Consider the following 21272-nt stretch of genomic DNA (forward strand, 5'->3'; position numbering starts at 1 on the left):
GAGCCGTGCAGCTGCTGAAGGGACTAAAAAAGGGACTTATGAGGAGTGGCTGAGGGAAATGGGGCTGTTCAGTCTGGAGACGTTGATGGGACACTTCTTCACTGTCTACAGCCACCGGAAAGGAGGTTGCAGGGAGGTTGAAAGGAGGGAAGGAGGGAAGGAAGAAAGGAAGCAAAGTAGGGAGGGAGGTAGGGGGAGGGACTTGGAAATACCTGCTATTCGGTGCAGTTTGGTGGATTTCAAAGGTCAGCCCAGGTCATGCAGAAAGCAATGTTTGTTTTCCATAAATTTCAATATAGACAAAATCAGGAAATCATTTTTGACAGTATTCTTTCTAAAGTGTTTAAATAAACTTAGAAGAAAGCGTTGCCAGACACTGAGAAAATTCAAGCTTTTACTTATTACCCCCAGTAAAATATTGCATTTTAGTAGCTCATGGTTTGAGCTCTCATACGATGAACAGGGAAGTCATTCAGCCAATTTTGTGCCCAGCAGACATCTCTGCAGACATGTAGATTTCTGAAGATAAAAATGGTGGAGGATTTCAAAGTGTCTGTACATGCTCATCTACATCTTCAATTACTGAAATAACTTTAAAGTCAGACGTTTTGCTTTCCATTTAGAAAGGTATTTAAGCATACCAACAGTCCCAAGGGTTGTTTCTAACAAGCTGTCAGGTGACCTGTGCAGTAAGTGCCCAAGTGCCATGCTGGCATGTGGAGCCAGGAGTTACTACTTATTTAGCAATTTAAATGTAGCCAAAGCTGGTTTTCATCTGAACAAGCCAGCCTGTGATAAAGGCAAAGCTTTCTCTACCTTTGCAAGGTGGATATACTTGAAATCTGTGTAGCTTTCCTGTATTAAAAAGCTATTCTGCTTCTTAGCATAGGAAAGCTAGGAAGGTCTGCACACGTGGGTTTCATTTGATCTCAGACACTCATTCATTTTGCAGACGTACACATCTGCAGGCACACAGATGAAAGAGACCATGGCTTAAGTGGTATATATCTAACTCTGTTTTTCGATGTGGTATTCTGCTCATGGGAGAAGATCCTCTTTCATTCCACAGCTGCCAGCGAATTGTCGGTATAGTAATTACTAGCTGAAATAATAGCAAATTGACTCATGCAATCATAAAAGATTTAAATAGGATGAAAATTGCTACTGCATAGATTACAAAAGAAGACTCTAAACCCAAGTGAGACAGAAAGAGATAGAAGTACAGTATGTCAGGGTCTCCTGCATTTGAACAGTCTGTTCTGTTGTACTGGAAATCTTGAATTCAGGGTCTGGCTGTGCCACAGGTATACTGTATGTTCTTCAGGAGATGATTTTATATCCTTATTTTGTGGTGACATTTCCTTATCTATATCTTGTCAATAACATTACTTGTCTGTATCATGCATAGGTGGCATATAGCTCAATTAATGAGTGTGTGCGTAGCGTTTGAATAACTTCGCAGAAGGGCGCTATGGAAGGACAAAATCTAGTTATTTTTATTAGACAAAAATGTGAGGAATATGTTTATGAGGGATAGTGGGTACTACGTAGAGAATGACTGAATGCATGCAAGTCTTCAGGTCAGTTATTTTTTAACAAGTATTTCTTGTAATATTCAGCATTTGTCTAACAGTCACATTTTTCCAGATTGTCTGGTCCTTGAAGTGTCGCTGTCCTCAAGCTCTTGGAATATCACAGAAACATTTCAGTTGGAAAAGTAAGAACCTGCTTCCTACTGCAGTTCTCTGGGAGGTTTATGTGTTTGCACTGGAAGTGTGACTGTTCTTTTTTTGTTATTAAGGAAATACGTTTCATTAAAGATAGCTGAATCCCTTTTCTTGGCCCATTTCCTCCTTCTCCTCTTTTTTGATTGCCTTTAGAAAGGTACTTCTTCTGATGACTCTTTTATTTAATGGGACTCTAGCAGCTGTAGGAGAGGTATTACAATGAGTGAATGACTGAGTGCCTGAAGAGATGATAAAGGATGTCATAATGACATTAAAATCCTTTTTGTTCTTGTGAAAAAGGTGCCTCTGGTACTCAGGATAAGACCTAGGTCAGAGAAATCAAGAGAATCTGTGAAAGTCACCTTATGGAGCTGTTCTTTAACTGAACAGGACATGATTCAAATGTGGTACAAGGATAGAATGAATACGTTCTAACAAGAAAAAAAGCATCTAATCTGCTAACAATAACAAATACCTGTTGTTCTGTACATATATGTACTTTTTTCTTGTTCAGAGCCAAAGTCATTGTTGAGAGCTTGCAATAGAACAATGCAATTTGTTCTCTGCCCAGAACATGGCCAAAACCTTTACGATACGTGGTTGTTAAAATCTAGGTCTGGCTAACAGATACTCCAGGTAGCTCTAGTATTTCCTTTCAGAACACCTCTCTCCTTTATGAGGAGGCTAATTCATAGGCAACTTGGCATGAAACTGAACTCCTGCTTTTTGGGAAGTAGCACATTGCTGCCTGGTCCCTGGAGCAACATAGAGAAGGAACTATTTTCCTCTAAGGCACAGCATTTCCCAGCACGGATGGAGCTGAGAAGAGCATGCTGCTCTTGGCCATCCTCTGTGCTGATCAATGCATCAGATATGAGCTGGTCTCCGATGGGCCTATTTTTTGGTAAGGAGAGGCAACAATAAATAAGAAATACTTGCTAACACTTATGCACACAGAATAGAAGTTTGGGAAGTTTGCCCTATTCGGGATGGAATGTACTAACTGGCCACTTACATATCAGAGAAGATCAGAGCAAAATAAAATATAATGCTCTGCCTGCTTCTTGCTTTTCAGAAGTATATGACTTTCAGCGTCTTAGCACAGACTCTATTTCATACTAAATTTGTCCTCAGAATAAGCAGAACAGAACAGTAGGTTTGGAGGGTAGACTCAGGTTATGTTCTACATATTTCATTACATGCTTGCCAGGTTTTTCTCTTGGATTTGTGCATTTTTTCTGTCACTTGAAATTTCACATTCGTGACTGAATCTGTATTTGAGTCCCTTCATCTTACAAAATCTCTTGTTCTGTGTATTAACAGCTGTACACGGTGCATACACGACGGTGAGTGTGCCAGCTGTAAGTGGACACGTGTCTCTCCTGCCACTGCCTGCCAGGTGAAGTTTGTTGAGGAGGCCTGGAATCCCCTGTGATACCTTTTTGTTGTATTGTTTACATCTGAGCAATACTCTCTCTCTTTCTTGTCCTGACATGGAGAAATGCTGATTTTTTTCAGGATATTTGCAGTGTCCAAAATGCTTCCAAGGATATCACCACAGCCCAGAAATCAGAGGTTAGTTAGCATTTCGAGATCAACATTGTTGAAGTACTGTGGGTGGGGGGAGAAATTTTTGCAAAATGAAAGGACTTTGCAGAGGAATTCGGTTGTGGATGAAGAACATAGAAAAGTAATGCGTATCTTGGATTAAAGCTGTTTTTCTTACTGCTTGGTTGATGTTTAAAGGTACCAGCAAAGTTTTGGGTTTCAGATCCAGGCATTGAGATAGTAAGCACCAGAAAAGTCACATGCCTACCTCTAGATGCAGTATTTGCAGAATCACTTAAATTCCATGTTTGTTATGTTTAGGCACTCCACAAAAGCTTGTGGGTAGACTGAAGATGGAAGTAACCTCCATCTATCCCACTCAAGCTGGATCACCGGAATGGAAATGGTGGCACAGTACCTGTCTGAATCTGGTTGTTCAGTTCTCTCCTGAAATCATAAAGACTGTGTGTGAACTTACTCTTTTTTCCTCATAGAACAGCCTGTTAACCACAAGGTTATCTCTTTATTCTTTATGGTCAAGTGGTTGGTTTTTTTACATAAAACTGTGCAATCTTGTCATCCATGGTTGCTTATGACATGCAGATATTAGGAGAGGAATGAGTAGTGAAGAAAAATTTGATTGATGAGTAACTACATAGAGATTTGCTCCCTACCCATTTTGGTTTCTGCTTTACTGTGAATGATATGGTTGGTATAAATAGGCACTGTGTTCTTATCTCTGAATGTTTCATTAGAACTATACAAACTTTCACCTGTGAAGACAGGAATTACCTCCTAAATCCGGCCATTCAGCTGAGGCCTTAAACAATATCACAAAATTTGTTTTATTTTCCACAGAGAAGAGGGTGATTTCAATACTTGTGCTTCTGAATATTAATATTCTGGATTTGGTGTGCATACAAAGCATTATTGCTGGTGAAAGAACACATGAAATTCTTTGCTCTGCTTCCAAGTGCATTAATTTGACATTGGTAAATAGTTGGACTTCTTTGGGAGATGGCTTTCTTTCACATGCCTTATCTGGAAAAGACAGTGATGGACAAGGCTGTGAAAGCACTACAGGCAGCCCCAAGACAGATGTTTATTTAGACATGATTGATCCTTTCAGAGGGCTTGAAATTGCATTTGAAATCCTGTTTTCCTTTGACTACTGGGGCTTTAAGAAGAACATATTGGAGGGTCAAGAAAGAGGATTTGTGTCTTCCCACAACCCCAGCACAGCATTTGCATTAATACATTTATTTTGGTGATGGGAGCTCCAGCCCTCCTCCTGTTTCCAGCTGCTGGTTTCCATGCCTGCACCCTCCTCCCCTTGCACCACAACAACAGCAGGAGTGATTGTGCACGTGCATTTGACAGGGGAACTGATTTGGCTGGAAATCAATGTTTTCTTTCAGCAGATTGTTTTTCAGCTGGGTCGGCTGCATGATCCATGTCTCTGTGTGGCCTCGAAGTCCTATGCCAGCTCTGTTGAAGGAATGCAGGGACAGGCATGAGCTCCCCGGGGAGGCAGAGGCTGATTAAACCAGGCCATTGCCAAGCATCTCACTGTGACCTGCAGCCGCACTAACCACAGCTCTGAGGATGTGGCTGTCACTGTTTACACAGCCCCAGGGAAGCGCCGTGCTGTCCGGGCCGGGGCGAGGTCTCCAAGTTCAGAGCTCTATTGGAGCTGACAGGGTGATGCTGATTTACATCACCTGAGGACCTGCTGCACCCTTTCTTTGTGCCTCTCTTTCATCACCATGGCATCGGTGTGCCTCACAACTTCTGGCTTTTATAAATGACTTTCTGCCTCTGCTGTTTCCTTTCCTCATACTTGCAGGAGCCTCTTCTAGCTAAGCAAGGGCTGCGTGTGCAGGAACTGAGGGGTAGCGGATCCCTTGCTCTGAGGAAATAAGGACTGCCAAGCTAGCTGGCCTGCGAGAAAGCCTTGCCTTTCCCGCTTTCAGCTTCTTTGCTGCTGAGGAAAGTGCTGCAGATTGCCCCAGGCATGTCTGAAGACTGGCTCTCCAGTGATGGAGGCAAGCTGGCCCCAGAGCTGCCTCTATGTGCCTGATGCCATCAAGCATGGCAGGATGCAGTGAGGAGGCCCACGTCACGGCACTCTGGTAAAGGCTTAGCTGGTGAAGCTTCTTCTCACCCTGGTTTCCACTTAGCTTAAAAAGAGGGAAGAAGGCAAGCAAAGCACTCTTCACAACAACCGCACCATCTTTCTTTGCTTATACACCCAGTGGATGTGAGCTGCAGTTCGAAGAGGCATCATTTTCTGCCTGCACCCCTGGGCACTCTGTGTTTCTGCCTGCTGCTTGCTGTCTTAATGTAGCTGTGCAGGTCTCCGTGTGCTCCTGTGATACTGTATGATCCTGCTGTTTGCCTGGGGGAGTCCTAAGCAGTTTTGGCCTCCTTTATGTAGTGTTTGGCTTGTGACTGTATGTGAGACACTGGGGCACAAACAGAGGGACAGGGCAGGATGTAGCTGCAGTAAGGCACTGCTGTTTCGAGGGCTTCAGGATCTCAAATTTCTGCCTCATTCATCTTCCTCACTTACCAAGGGTTAATCTGATCCCCAGGTCAGGGTGGGAGAGGACTTTCCCCTTCAGCAGTTTGTCAGCCATTTCCTTTGCCCTCCTCCATTATTCCTACCAGAAGTCGCCTTGGAGCAAAGGAAATTCATTAACAAATTCCTTGCTTTTGCAAGCCCTTTGGCCCTGGCCTTTGCCCTCCATTGCTCTTTCCTTAAGGCACAACCTGTGGCTTTTAGTCAGCTGTGACAGGTCTCACATTTGTTCTGCATTGCTTAGGCGTCTGATGGTAGTGTGTGGGGAAAATGCACTCTCTGAAGCAGGCAGTGGCTTATTTTTGCAGAGGACTGGAGTTGGGACCCACATCATCCCCTCAGAAAATAAGCCTGAAGTCTTGCTGCCAATCTGTGTACACAAAAAGATCAGTGGGGAGAAAACTGCTGTGGCAACAACATTCTTAGCTTTCCTAAGAGGTTCTGCACTAGCTCTCTTCTCAGTGTTGGGCTAAACTTATTCAAGAATACATCCACAGGCAGACTTAACAGAAATCAGGATAATCAGAAAACTCTAAAAAGTGAATTGAAACTGGTTGTGCAGGCAATCTAAAACCAACCCAGAAATCATTTCCCTGAGGAGGTTTCAAACATTTTGTGGTTTCACATGTGTATTTTCCCGTTGGTTTTTTTTTTTTTTTTTTTTTAATGTTTACTGTTTTCTTTTGATGTCTGAAAGATGCACAGAGAGGAACCTGACACTGATTATTGAAATAGGGAAGCATCAAATCTGAGTAAACATGAGATGCTGTCAATCACATCATTTCCATAGCAAATATGCTAGGAAAAAAATCTCTTTCTTGGTGCTGTTAGTAAATTAGAGTAAGTAAATGTAAAGATACATAAAGAAAAACACATAGAAAAGTTTAAAACTAGGCACACTTATATAAGACTGACAGCATCACCACAAACTAGGGTTATTCTTAAATGCATGGAGATAGATTTGTGAGCTTCTTTGCATCAAAATGGAATACCGAAAGATTTCTGCAGTTGTGCTTCAGGTAGTAAAGCTCATTCTGGGCTATTTCTTGACTTTTCATTCTGGGATTTGACTCTGCTTTTCTTTTTCAGGTCATGAGAAGTACCTTCATTTGTTTCTCCAATCTCTTATAGTGACAGCACTGTGGTTTTTGTCTCATGTTGTTTCGTAGTTCTTCAAGAATCATGCAAAATGTATCATTTCAAACTGGGTTTTCATGATACGTACCTTCCAGCATGTCAGATTATGATTCCTTTTGGCAGGTTTCTTATGAGATAAATTGAAGTATAAATTATGTAGGTAAAAATAGTTGGCTTGTAAAGAAGTTGTGATTGACAATACTTCCCAGGATCAAACGTAACAAGATCTGAAATTAATAAGAAAAATGCATCTCAGTGCCATCAAACCCACATTTCTGAGCGGTGGTTGTTTTTGCTGCTGTCTAACTGCCTAGCCTTTTTATAAACAGATTTTGTTTTGCTTTGTTTTCTAATAGCATATCAACATTCATTCCATTGAGCCTTTGTGGATTTCTACGTTGGGCAAAAGTGAAATAACAGTCAAAGGAGAAAACTTTACACATGCATCAGGCATAAAACTGGTACTGACAGGAAGCAGTGGCTGTAAACAAGAAATGTGAGTTAGCACAGCTCTGAAAAGTACTGCTGTTTATTTTGCATAGTGTAAATTGTTTGTTTACACTCCAAACCCAATTTTTCCCTAGTTGCACTATTGTGTGAACAGCTGTCCTGGACCACTCCTCAGCAAAGGGGGATGCTCTGCACTCCTTTAGTTAATCTTCCACATCGTATTCCCAAAGGATGGAAATGAGTGTGGTGTTTGGGTACAGTACAAGATGTGGGGTGGGTAGGTGGGAATTTTTCTCAACATTGTTTAGGGCATGTCTGTATGTGTGGCCATTTGTTTCTTGCAGCAGGCAACAAGAAATTAGGTCACAGGAAGACCAAAAACCTCAGCTTTTGTTTGGCTCTCCTCTGCTTCAGATTATTCCCCACATATTCTAGGCTTTGGCTTTTGAAGGCACAGACAAGACGCCAGGGAAGGAAATCTCTCATGCAACAACTTGTACTTTTCTCTATTGATGATTGCACAGTGTAAAACCCTAGGAAATTAGGCTATCTTATTCTCAATCAGTCATTTTCAGTAGCAGCTGCAATGGCTGCCTACGATTACCAAGCCCTTTTTATATAGCTTGCACTTGAGCAAGTGTTCATACGGTACTGTTCAATTTTTACTTCAACCATGAATTTTCTGAGAACCGTGGAAAACAAAAGAGGAGAGAGGAAGGGAAAAACAGAGATACAGAAAAAGAGGGGAGAGAGAAGAAAGAAAAGGAAGACAAGTGTGGGGAGGGAGGAGAGAGAAGGGGAAAGAAGAGAACGAAAGGAGAGAAAGGGGAAAAAAGAGGAAGGGATGGCAGAGAGGAAGAAAGAAAGGAGAGAAAGGGAGGGAAGAGCAAAAGACAAAAAATGAAGCAAGAAAAGAGTGAAAAAGAAGAGTAATCTGAAGATTCTCATTCTTGACTAGCTTTTGAACCATTTTTTTTGAACAGTGTACAAAATACCAGGAAAATCACTCATTGCGTTACATAGCCTTGTCCCAAGGCCTTGAGACCAATATCCGTACCATACTGTATAATTATGGTGACACATAGCAACTTCATTCAAAAGAAGCCCTACTTTCTCTTTTCCACTCCCTGCTCTCTCTCTTCACTTCCATCTGGCAGCTCAAAGATTCATTCCTTTCCTCTCTTCATCCTTTACGTTAGGTTATAGGCTTCATGTAGTAACACCAAATGAGTGGCGTAATGGCATCTGTGATTCAGCATCTGTGACTGTTTTCTTTCTCCTGCAGCATTAAAGTTAGAAATGTGATAAATGATACACAAATGACATTTGCTCTTCCACCAATGCGTAAAGAGGCCAAAAGTGTATGCATACAGGCTGACGGGAGAAAATGTTCGCCACCAGTCACCCTGCATTATGTTTCACTGCCAGCATGTTTTGGAATCACACCAAATACCTCCTGGATCAGGTAAAGTGTGTCTTTCTATACTTTTTATGTATTTATTAAAATGTGGTTCCACTAAGCCAGTATGCGTGAGCATTCTTCCTTGGCCAGGCTGCAACTAATATGAACATGGATGACTGCGGTGATGTGTTGCGGAGGATGAATTTCTGTCAGTGAACTGAGTTAACATTTAACGTATAGATAGTGTCACAATAGCTGCATGGATGATTCTGTGACTTGTAGGATTCCATAAACTCCTAAATGCCTGTCTCAAGTCTGCACAGTAGAAGTTAGAAGTCATCTCTTCCAGCTAAAGCTAAATCCAAAATTTGCTAGCACATGCAAATTCAAACTTCAGTTAACTTTCTTTCAAACTCTGATGAATTTCTTGGTGCTCCTATACACTTCATCTTCAAAACAATATAAAGTATCAGTGAATTGGAAGGGAAAGTACTCAACACTGGAAATGGAAGGTGCAGCCTTGCTTTAGGACTGGGTTCTTTAAAGCCAAAGGAGCTCCTCCTTTCAAGCCTCTGCTGCGTTCTGCGAGAAGCTCTCAGCTCTGGTGTCAGACTTGCAGGGTGGTTTGAGACATTCTCAGGCACAGCTTTCCACCTGTCCGTCTGCCTATGCAGCAGAGTAGCAGAAGGGATTTTACCCGCTTTCATGTTCTCAAGCTGACATCTTGGCATCAAGCACTGCCAAGTGTGGGTTTGAGGTAATGCATTGGGCTGGCAGCTGCAGCAGCTGAGCAGCTATAGGGCACGTGCCCTTGCCTCCAGGTGAGGTGCAGCACAGACAGCAGGAAATTAATAATACCTTAAACCACTCCAACTGTGTTCAGCAGAAATGATGAGCCAGCCCTTGTATACAAGCACCATTGTGTGTGATGAGACAGATGGTCTGAACATCGACAAGCATGTTCCCTGCGAGGTGCCTGGCACCACTGGGTTGTCCTGAGGAAGACAGGAATTAAGCACAGACAGAGCTGCTTCAGGATAGAGAAGTACCATGATGCACTTTCCTCAAGACAGAATATTAACTTGCAGTCTAGTCCTTAGGCTGTGAGAAAAGAAAGCACAAGAAGAGTTTTTTTGAAAAAGAGAATGTATTCATAAGCTTTCAAGTCATTTGGTTTTGTGCAAAAGCATTTATCATAACATTATGAAGAAAAGATGGCATTACGCTATATAGCTCAAATTATCTTGTCCTGCATGTTGACTCTATTTTATAGGCTTCTACCAAAGGAAAATGCATGAGTAATGCATTCACAGCTAAAGCTTTAATAGGGAGTTTATGTAGGAAAAGAAATAATTTTAACCTTGCCTTCCCCTGCCTTTTTTCTTTTTTCTTTTTTTTTAACAGTGGTGGTCGCAAAATAACTACAACTGGTAGAAATTTGAATGTGGTGGACAAAGTGATTATTTCAGATGACCAGAGATCAAACCTCACCGTAAGTCTTAATCTTCTTTACAATACCGAATTGAGGTCTATTAAGAGATTAGGTTTTGTTCCTAAGGTTTTAGGAGGATCTCAGCATTTTTCAAATGCTTATACACACTTAACATCAGTCATCCTCCTAAAATAAACATGACCACTTATAGGATTATGGTTGCATATATTCTGAGTACAGGATCATGGATAAACATAAACTACTCCCCTGCATGATCCTCTGTGATGTTTTCTATGCTCCAGAGACTTGTTCCAAAACTGTCCTTTCTTGAGCATCCCCTCAAGCTCCAGATATGGTTCAGTTGAAGGAGGGGATCTTGTATGTCTCTCTGGCATCCACATGGTGCCAATGCCTCAGCAAACAGGAGGAGACGAGATAACGTTGGGTTGAAAGCCTTCTTCCAAGGCTGTGAGGAGGTGCTGCCCCCAGAATTTGCAGCACAAAGACCAGAAAACAGTAGCACCGCCCTGTGGAGTTTCCCATGGGATGGATGTCTATAACAAACTCTACTTTGGCAAGTGCAGGAGTGGAAAGAGGCAGTGCCCAAGGGTGCCAAAAAGCTTGTTCTGCCTGTCTCATAGGACCTGCATTGAGGGGAGGGAAGGAGAATTCGTCATCACTATTCCCATCTCACTGCAGGAAATAGCTGCCTTTGCAGTGTTCAGTCAGCCTTAAAACAGCTCACAGAGAGTGTGGCAAATATGCTTAAAGGTAGACACAGTCTCGACAAAGAAACTTTCTCAGGTGCTCTGCGTGCAGCCATGATCGTAGAGAAGACATTTGCCAGTTGTCTGTGTGAAGTCAGGAAGGCTTTAAAATCATTTTGATTGCCTCTGTTTGTAACTGTACACACTGTTGAGTACTTAATGACTGTTGCAGCTTTGCTATTGCCTTTCTAGATCTCGGAGTACCCTCAAAACAAATCTGAGTATCATTACTTATCGCCAAGTCTGAGCCATGCAACGGAGGGTAAAGTTGTTGATATGATATTTAAAGTGGAAACTGCCTTTGTACCTTGTGTCAAATTGCATTATCACCCTGACCCAGTGTTCATTAACTATCAGCTGCACACTGAGCTGGATCCTGATCTGGAATTAAAAATATATGTAAGTAAGTTTGAAAGTAATAAACTGTAATTACTTATTTAAAACAGTCATTGAAATTTCTTTTACATCTTACCATATTTAGTGACTGCTTATTATATTCAATTTTTTCCCTCTAGAAAGAAAATGACAACTTGAATATTTCTAAAACTGAAGTAGAAGTTTATCTGTCATATATGAATGGTTCACAGACTGTGAAGATACACTTCAGTGTCCAAAATATTACTGAAAAGCCAGACCGTAGCACCATACTGTGCAAATTCAAAAGGGAAGGAACAGAAAAGATTGACTTTTCCACAGTGAAAGTTTTTGTAAGTAGAATTTCCCTTTATGCAGTTTAACATAGGCTGTTTATACAAATGTTGTAGAATGTACCAGCACGTTCTGGTAATGAATATTCCTTTGGAGGGAGGAATTGGGTGCATTCTCCCCTCTCCTGGTACTTAGTTGTCTGGTTATATTCCTCACATCTAAGCATGCCTCCTCAGCATACGTATCACTAGCAGTACTGAGTTCTTTTCCAGATTGGTTGCCATCGTAGTATAAGAAGTGGTCTGTGCAGCCCAAACTGAGCTTCCTCCTTCTAAGCTCCAGGAGAGTAGCAGCTTGTCATACCTCTGGCTGCAGCACAGAAATTAATAATAAGGCATTACAGGGAGTGCCAGGATCTGCAGTGTGACCGAGAAGAAAGGATTCTGTCCTCCTGTTCACTTTTCCCCTTTAAAACTAGTTAAGTATCTTGATCACTGAATGATCAAGTGCATAGTAATCACTACAAGAGAAAGCATTTCTGAGTGAAAAAAGAGGTAAAATTCAACATGCACCAAGGAGACCAAAATATGAATACGTGGCACAAAGCCAGGCCAAATATGAGAACATTAGCATGGATTCCAAGGCTAAGTAACATCTTAAGATATTTGCTCTGTGATGAAGACACATTTATTTTTTAAATGCACCATGGTTAAGGAAGAAAAATGATAGCGGACTTTTTTGCAGTGTATGCTGGTGTAAAACTGGTATAAAGCAGAAATAACTGTATTGACTTCAAGGCATATGGCATATAGTAAAGATTAACGAAGCTATTCTCAATTTCATATCACTGTTAACTGATCTCCCATCTGTGGATTCTGGCCATCTGAGCCACTTACAGCATAGGAAAGTCTTTCTGAGATGGGTGTTGAATTTAAATATTCACATTGCCTTGCAATATCACATGGCCACCCTGCAAGCTTCGTAGGAATAACTGTCACTGAAAGGTCACCACCTTGCTAGGGCAAATCAAATGCAGTAATCATGTAACATTTTACTTCTGGTGCTTAATTATTTTTTTTTTTTCCAACAACAAGAAAAATGTGAAAACAGGATATCATCATGTGTTTTTTTTTTCAATTGTGCAAATAAATAACTGTAAAAAAGTAGATCCTCTATGAAGAAAAGATAATCTGGGTGCTAAAGATGAGATAGTCATGGTTTATGAATAGATGTCTCTCTTGCCTCGTCAAGTTTGGGCTGAAAGACAGGATGATCAGTTTGCAAAGAAGAAAATGCCATTCTATTGACAGAAACAAGATTCAGGCAGATAAGGGGGCTCAAGGCAGGAAGAGTGGGCTCATTCCCATCACAGCACAGAGAAGGATCTGGCACATGGTATTATAGACTTGGTAGGAAAGATTCAAGAAAAACAGAAACAGTACTGTATGACTGGAGATCACCAAATATACAGCCAATATTTAAAAAGCAAATAGAACAGAATTCAGCAAAAGTTGGTTTGCTTATTTAATCCTCGCTCTCTCTTAGGCTTTACATTGTGTTTTGAATGAAGGGCTCTCTAGAAATAAATGGAAAATGGGATAATCTCCAACTTCTTTTTAATAAAAGCAGATTGTACTGCATCTGTTTACTTGGTAAGATGAGTGATTTTCTCAACAACAAACAACAGTTGTATGTACCTGGAAGTAATTCAGTAAACTACTTAACATGGTCATTATGAAGATGCTAGAAATTAAAACAACTGAATGCTGTGTATGGGAGCTGACTGTGGGCAGTGTCAATTTTTATATAGATATTATTTAATATCACTAGTGACTTGAGCACAAAAATAAGGTAGGCACTAATAACATTTGCTGATGCTGCAAAGCTTGGAGGCATTACTGATGGCATTACTGATGCAGAGGAAATTTCAAAATGCCATGTAGGAAGAATGAAATGAACATAGGAATAGAAGTCAGATGATTTCGGGTATTCCATATTTAATCTGATTCACAAGCAAAATAAATAGAAGAAAAGACTAGGAAGGTTGTGATGAAGATTAAAGATACTCTGTGACCTGAAAATTAAATAAATGCTTTGCCTCAGTTTTCAGTAAGCAGAGATGAGTAACAGAAATGTCTGCTTTAGGAGCACTCTGGTTAGACATAACAAGAGGAGAAAGGCAGATACATTAATCAAGTTTAGCTACCAATGCATTCCAGCCTTGGAAAAAGCAAATGGGATCTTAGGAAGGCTCAGACTAAAAGTACTTTGTATAAGATCTTGAAAACTTGTAAACAATGAAGGAAAAAATACATTTGCTGCAGGAAATAGGCCTGCTTTCTCTTCTGTACTTTTCAGCCCCCGCATGAAATGTATGAAGGCTGCATCCTTTCAACCCTGTGGGTTTTCTTTGCCTGCTCATGTCGGTATAGCAACAGTGTGACCATCCAGTTGGCAGTCTGCTGGCTGCTCACCTTCTGTGACAAGCCAGCAATTGAATCACCAGATCTCTGCCTTCCCTGCTGTAACCCAAAATAATTTAAACCCAACTCTCCCTTTCAATTATCTGAGCCTCATTCCTATCCCCAGCACTTGGTGGTATTCTTTTTCTGTATCAAAGTGTATTTTTACTTCTAGTCTGTTTATAATCTTAGCTACCCTTCATTTATGTGTTTTCACAGTCCTCTTGGAGTTTCTTCTTTGCAAAATTTCTTCTGCCAGTGGTCAGTGCCTGAGTTCAGTGTCTGACAGGCTTCAGAACTTTGGTGTATTCCTAAGAACTAATGTCTGTCCTGCCTTTGGCAAGCCCATTGGCTGTGGACAGTGTTGTACATGTTTTGTATGCTGTATTTGTTCTGAAGCTGACCTTCAGGAGCACCCAGCAGTCCTAAGTGAAGAGGTTGAAACATCTGCAAAGAAAAGGGGAAGAGGACAATGGGCCAGGGCCTCTATTGCAAATGTTCCTTCCCTCATTATCAGCTGGAGTTTTACCTTGCTTTCCTGCTCAACAGATAGACACTGTGTGTGCAGAGAGATGTTTTTAACTATTGCCTTCCTCACTTCAAATGTGCTTCAAATAATTTTTTAATATATATGAAATGCCACTGTAAGTATTGCTGAAATACTTGTCTTCTATTAACACAGCCATTGCTTTTCTTCAGGTCAAATTAGGAAATTTTGAGCTTGAAGTCAAACCAACATCATCATACATATATTTATATGTCCTTATTTTGCTACCTATTGTAGTGGGTGTCATAATTGGTAAGTACTATCACACGTTTTCAGTTTTTGATTTGCTGTACACAAAGAAATGCTTAAAAAGAAACTGAAACATACAAAACAGGAGCGAAACCTTGAGCTTATTATAAACTGAAATTTATCAAAAATGTACAAATATATGCACAAGACAAGGCAAAGTTAAATCTGGTCTGGTGGTGCAGTCCCATCTCACTAGATGACAGCATGTTATAAGGCAGTCATTTTGACCGTTTTGCTGTGATTATTCACTAGCATGTAGTGTGACAAGCCTTAGGATCTGTATTTTTATGTAAGGCAAAATGCTCAGGCTTTTCCAACAGTCTCCCCTCCCTGGGGGTGGATGAGCCCCACCCAACTGTTCATCCTCAAGCATTCATTGTGGTGCTTCTGCTTAGTCTCATTGGGATAATTTATGAATTTGTAGGTCATTATAAAAATGAGGAAGAACCATCATTTCATAATTGTCCCCTTCTCCTTTTGTCACTCCTGTTTTCTATATGTCTTGACCTGGTTATGTATTTGATACATTTCGATTTATTAATAAGCTTGGTGTTTGCCTCTTCTTTTGTTTGGTTGGATTTCTTGTTAAAAAGTGTATTATCTTTACATGGATCGTATGTGGCACCTTTTCTCTCTCAAAATAAGGTTTGGAGAATTTAACAGTCTAGAAGTGGATTTCCTTTTCAAAACTGCTTTTCCTTTTTAATCAGTGCTACCTTAAGTAGGCCGTTAGTAGTGGAAGTGGTCGTTACACTCTGTACCTCACTGCACAGGCTGTGTGTAGCAGTGTGCTGTACATTCAAATAAGGTTGGATTCAGAATTCCAAGATGTCATTACAGGGAATGTTTTTTTATTAAATATGGTTTTAGATCCAGATAACTGGGGCTCATGAGTACTACCACACTGATGATGGTAGAAGCATTAATCCATCTGAAGATTGCAATTGTATGTTAATCTCCGTACTACATTAAATTCTTAAATAATTAAATTCTTAATATTAAAATATGACCTTTATGGAGTTGTCTGTTCTGAAATTTCTGTACTCAGACTCTGTTTTCCTTCCCTTTTAGTGGCATTCATAGTTACTAGATACAAGTCCAAAGAGTTAACTCGTAAACAGAGTCAGCAGCTTGAACTGTTGGAGTATGAGATTCGGAAAGAAATACGCGAGGGTAGGTATAAAGAGATTTATAGTGCTTCAGTGTATTCTGTAATCAGTGATTTCTGATCTGAAACTGTCAAGGAGAAGCTCACGTAATAATCACTTTAATTTAATGCTGCTAAATTATTTTTGTGGTGCATCAGAGTTCCTCTTTAATGTTGGTCTGCTCCTCAGTAGCAGATAGCACTAAACTAATAGGATTGCATGCAATAATTTCTTTCAACAAGTGAAACTAAAAACAAATAGCTACTTTCCACCCCCTAATTGCTTCAGAAAAGCAAATCCTCTTGACTGAAAACTGTTTTTTAAGGAACATGTATTGGGTCCACGTTTTAACTGTAGAGATGATTTTGTGTGAAGTAAACTAACGCTCTGGGTGGGGGGGGGGTGTTTTTACAGGATTTGCTGAACTGCAGATGGATGAATTAGATGTGGTGGATAGTTTTGGAACTGTTCCTTTCCTTGACTACAAACACTTTGCTATTAGAACTTTCTTTCCAGAGGTAACTATTTACAAGTCTTTCAGTTGTCAGCCCTGTATAGTAATGAAAAAGCTAGAAAGATAAGGATCAAATAACAAAATACTACACAGTCTCTGCATATTGTTTTCATAAGAAACTCTTCTTAGATCAGCTACCAAAGAGCACTTTAAGACCGTGCATCTCTATATTTAACCAAGCCTAAATGCTGTAGTTAAAGCACTGCTGTTGAATTTTCAAGGGTTGTGTATACATCAGCTTCTTTTTGTCCAGCCTCGCCTTTCAGGCCACTCTAACAAAACTATAATTTGCCCATTGCTTTTTTGATCTCATGTGTTCATTTCCTGTGCTATAGTTAATTAAAGTAACAGTCAGGCTAGCTAACATGCTAGCTATCATCATGATATTTCCTAATTAGACTTTTAGAATGAAGAGATGGCTCTCGGGTTGTGCTGACTGCCTACTTCAAGCTGCTGACAGAACTGATAAGACCTTGATTCAAAGAAATATGAATCAAATTCTTTGAAATTGCATAAGTACTTAAGTACCGTCCTACTTGGAAGTGGATATTTTCACTGGTCTTTGGAGTAGTTTATGGCACTGCATAATAAAAGGACTGGAGAAGCCTTCACTTGAACATTTTCCTTAAATATATATATATATATATATAAATACATATATTTGTATTTGCAGTTTATGTGGAACATTGCTGTGCTGCTAAGTGCATTTGCAACAGCTTTCAAAATTATACCGTGATGTTAAACAGTGCTGACTGGCATTTACTAATTGGCAAAAGCTCTGGTCTCAGCTGTTAATATTTTGTTGTGTAACTGATGCCAATGAGTGGAAATGTTTGCTTAGGTGGTGTTTTAAGTTATAGCTGGTATCTATTTGTTTAGCTGCATGCTGCTTGGCATATGTCACATCACTGTTGTGGCCTCGTCCTGCAATCTTGTCTGCACACTGCTTTGCTTTATCACTGCATGTAAGCCCACGAAAGACTCATTGTGATGAAATTAAAACCCACGTGACAAATGCAGAATTGGAGCTCCTGCTGGTACAGTGCCAAATGAAAGTTACTAAATCAGATTCATATTTAATATAGTACATACGCATCATCTTTGTATACTTGAGCCCACTTTTCACACTGCAGGAAGTTGCAGTATCTCTCCTTACCCTGCTATGATGCTGTCAGTCTAATTTGTATGGGGTGAATGGGAGGTTTGAATTCAGTGGGCCAATAAAACCTGCTTTCTGCCTTTTTTCATTTCATTTTGTTTTACTGGGCAGAAGTGTTGATTTTGTGTAAAGAAAATAAGAAGGGGAAAAAAGGGCACAAAGTGTGTCACTCTATTGCATTATGTAAGACCAGAAAAGAACAGACTCCTCCTTTTTTTTTGCACTGGGGCAAAGTGCACATTGTATGTTACCTTGCCAGCCCTGAAGTGTTTCCAATGAGGATTTTGTCTTAATTTGAAATACCTATAAATGGAGGAAGTGAACTTGCCTGTTAGCTCTCTGCAGACATGTAGTGTTAGGCAAGTTATTAAATGTCTTATGTATCAATCTTTCCTGCTAAGTGGTTATCATTTACATTGTGTGAGTGTTCAAATATACCTTGTGCAGTGTGGATGTGGCAGGAGAGAAATGCTTTATTAAGCAAATATTACAGATAAGCAGAAAAGACATAGTAGATTGCAATCTTGTGTCAGAAAGGTCAAAGTAAGATAAACCACAACTTCCCTTGCTAACTTGATGTGTTCAAATGATATCTACATTTTGCTCATTCTGCCTTTCAGTGAGTTCAGTGGGTTTTGTCTTATATAATCTAAGCTGCTCAAACATGAGCATCAAAGCTGTTCACTGAGCATCTTCTGTAGTTGGTGTAAGGAGAGACAGCTCAGTGTGATTCATCCTACTTGCCTGAGACATCTGTCTCAGAATGAGATTAGTTGCTGAAGGAGGGAGTCAGATACCTAAAATTAAGAGTGATGCACTCCATCTTCATTCTGAGCTTCTAGCTTCCTGCTGCTCCAGTTTTCTATATTTAGTCCAGCTTGGTAGCTTTTGGTTTGAGCTTAATGCTTGTAGGTGTTAAATTAAACAGATGTTACAGCTATTCTTAAAGTATTCATTATGTTCAGCCTGATTTTCACTTTCCTTGTGAAATTTGGTTTATTACCTCTGTTCTTTCTCCATTTTCCACATTGTTTGGTTTAACACTAATATGACTGTTCCCTGTTTGCAACTATTTTTAACCTTCTATGTGATTCTAGTTGCATCACAGATAGTGGGGGAGTAGGGAGAGAAAATGTTACTGGTAGGTGATGTTAGGGGTGCTGAACAAGTTGTGAAAAAGATGAGAATAGCCAGTAGAGGAAGAGAAGGGTAGAAAAGAAGAAAACCTGAGGCATGTGGAAAGGGGAGAATTAAGAAACGAAGGGCTGCCAGCATCACAGATAAAACATTTGCAATGGTAAATATTTTTAGTGTAAACTTGGTGCTAAAGAATGCTGCACTCGCAGTCTGTGAGAGTCAGACGAGGAGCACATGCAAAGTGTCAGAGAATTGGGGGTGTCCCTGTGTTGTGATAGCCTTCACTAGGGCTGGGTGTGCAGTGGCACCTGTGTCTCTGACAGCATGGACCTCCTGGAGAGTTCATTTGGGAACATTCAGAAACTGCTTTGAAATGAATGGAGGCAGATGAACTCAAGTGTCACTGTGCTACAAAAACCCTATCATTGCTTTCCAGCAGGATGCAGCCGGGAGTAACCCTTCCTCATTTGGAGATGAGGGTAATGAACAGCCTTTCCTGCAGAGCATTATTTCACTGCTGTGCTAGTGCAGCTCAGCAGCATAGAGTAACACACAGTGGCACTGAAATCAATACCAGGTCATCTTCTGGAGTTTACTTTTCAGTGAACCTGGAAGAAGTCATTGTGTAGAGGCCAGGATTTCCATTGTTTTATTTCAAGTTGTATGCCATCGGGAACATGCTTGGCATGTTTAATGTGAAACTTTTTGTGTACATCAGAATGATATATATCACATGTCTTATATTTTAGTCAGGAGGTTTTGCATCCATCTTCAGTGAAGACATGCCACAGGTAAGTGTGATATGTCTCAATAAATATTTTTTCACAAGTGATTGTATCCCTTATGGCTGTGTTGTCCTATAACACACCAAACTGCATTTTCTCTATGTTCTTTTTCCCTATGGGGGAGGTTACATGGATTTATGTGTAAAATAAATTTGATATGTAAGATTCCATTACCCAGTGTATATTTAAATAAGATGAACAGGATCTAGTCATGGCAGATAACAGGCAAACTTAGCTGTTGGCATTACTTTGGGGATATGCCAGAAAATGTATGCTCTTTCTGTGTGCAATCCGTGTTGTGCACAAATTCATCCTAAGTAAAATCCTGAGACCCATGAAATGCAAAATTCCCACTGATTGAAATGAGGCCAGGATCTTATCCCGTATGTTGCTTGCCATCGTTCTGAACATGAAGAATCCATGGTAGCCAAACTACAGTTTGCTTATTTTTCTTTAACTGTTACAGAGCAGAGACCAAACACGCAAGGATGAAAGCTTCAACATGTTGCATGCTTTAATTTGTAACAAGAACTTTCTTGTTACTCTCATTCACACTCTTGAAAAGCAGAAAAATTTCTCTGTGAAAGACAGGTATAGTATGATTTTGCTTATCATCTTCAAGACAGAGAATTAACAGGAAAAGTCAACATAGATTGTAGCATCCAAATGTAATTTCCACTTCTTACAAAACAAACTTGCATTTCTCCAGAGCGTTTTTCCATCTTCTCCATCTGCACACACTGCGGAGGGAAAAACATTGCTGTTAAACAAACCATTACAGAGAAATCAGAATGTTTGTAGATGTAAACAAAGAGGGAAAGGAGCAGGAAAGCTCACATCAAAACTGTAAATACTTCCTGCAGTTACATCAACAGTTTTACAGTTAAAAAATGTTCTGTCACCAAAGCAGTCGTAATTCTGCAGAATTAAATGTAGAGACAAATTATATGTTTACAAAATAATCTCAAGAGCAGATGGACTTGAATTTTTTATATTTTTGTAGACATCGGTATGCAGATCCAATGCCTAAAGATTAAAAACTTAAGATATAAACTGTGCTGAGGAGTGTTTCTTTTATTAAAGATATTTTTGGAAGAGAAATTTCAGATATTATAGCATTCTCTCTTGTTATGTTTTGTTTTTTTATTTTGAACAGGTGCTTGTTTGCATCCTTCTTGACTATTGCACTACAAACTAAGCTAGTTTATCTAACCCATATTTTGGAAGTGTTGACAAAGGACTTGATGGAACAGTCAAGCAATGTGCAGCCTAAACTCCTCCTTAGGCGAACTGAATCTGTGGTAGAAAAATTGCTGACAAACTGGATGTCTGTTTGCCTTTCTGGGTTTCTCCGGGTATGGGTACATCTTTTCACTGCATCGCATACAAAAAGCAATATTTTAACTGATTTCTTCCATAAGGAATGTTATTGGGATCTGTATAAAGCATTGTTTAACGCATTACTTCTAGTTTAGTTGACATCAAGGGGATGTAGGAAAAGAGGTGGACTGTAAGAAATTATTGTTTCATTTATTTGGATGAGATTTGGATAATTTTGCAGCCACAGCATGTCTTTTTC

The 21272-nt window shown here is 40.0% G+C and overlaps 1 protein-coding gene across 1 annotated transcript in view; it reads left to right on the forward strand.

Annotated features, from left to right (window-relative positions):
- Nucleotides 1-21272, forward strand: part of PLXNC1 (plexin C1) — a gene marked incomplete at its 5' end in the record, with an annotated part of 68180 nt that overhangs the window by 22905 nt on the left and 24003 nt on the right. Inside the window, 14 exons of the mRNA XM_042815888.1 lie at nucleotides 1648-1717; nucleotides 3051-3126; nucleotides 3246-3302; nucleotides 7350-7489; nucleotides 8729-8908; nucleotides 10250-10337; nucleotides 11237-11443; nucleotides 11560-11751; nucleotides 14854-14953; nucleotides 16022-16123; nucleotides 16513-16616; nucleotides 19658-19699; nucleotides 20160-20284; nucleotides 20850-21048. Of these exons, the coding sequence (XP_042671822.1) occupies nucleotides 1648-1717; nucleotides 3051-3126; nucleotides 3246-3302; nucleotides 7350-7489; nucleotides 8729-8908; nucleotides 10250-10337; nucleotides 11237-11443; nucleotides 11560-11751; nucleotides 14854-14953; nucleotides 16022-16123; nucleotides 16513-16616; nucleotides 19658-19699; nucleotides 20160-20284; nucleotides 20850-21048 (1682 nt within the window). The remainder of the gene's footprint in view (nucleotides 1-1647; nucleotides 1718-3050; nucleotides 3127-3245; nucleotides 3303-7349; nucleotides 7490-8728; nucleotides 8909-10249; nucleotides 10338-11236; nucleotides 11444-11559; nucleotides 11752-14853; nucleotides 14954-16021; nucleotides 16124-16512; nucleotides 16617-19657; nucleotides 19700-20159; nucleotides 20285-20849; nucleotides 21049-21272) is intronic.

This window comes from Centrocercus urophasianus, unplaced genomic scaffold, assembly GCF_019232065.1.
Source record: "Centrocercus urophasianus isolate 14NV4802_14NV808 unplaced genomic scaffold, USGS_Curo_1.0 seq_15, whole genome shotgun sequence".
NCBI lineage: Eukaryota > Metazoa > Chordata > Aves > Galliformes > Phasianidae > Centrocercus > Centrocercus urophasianus.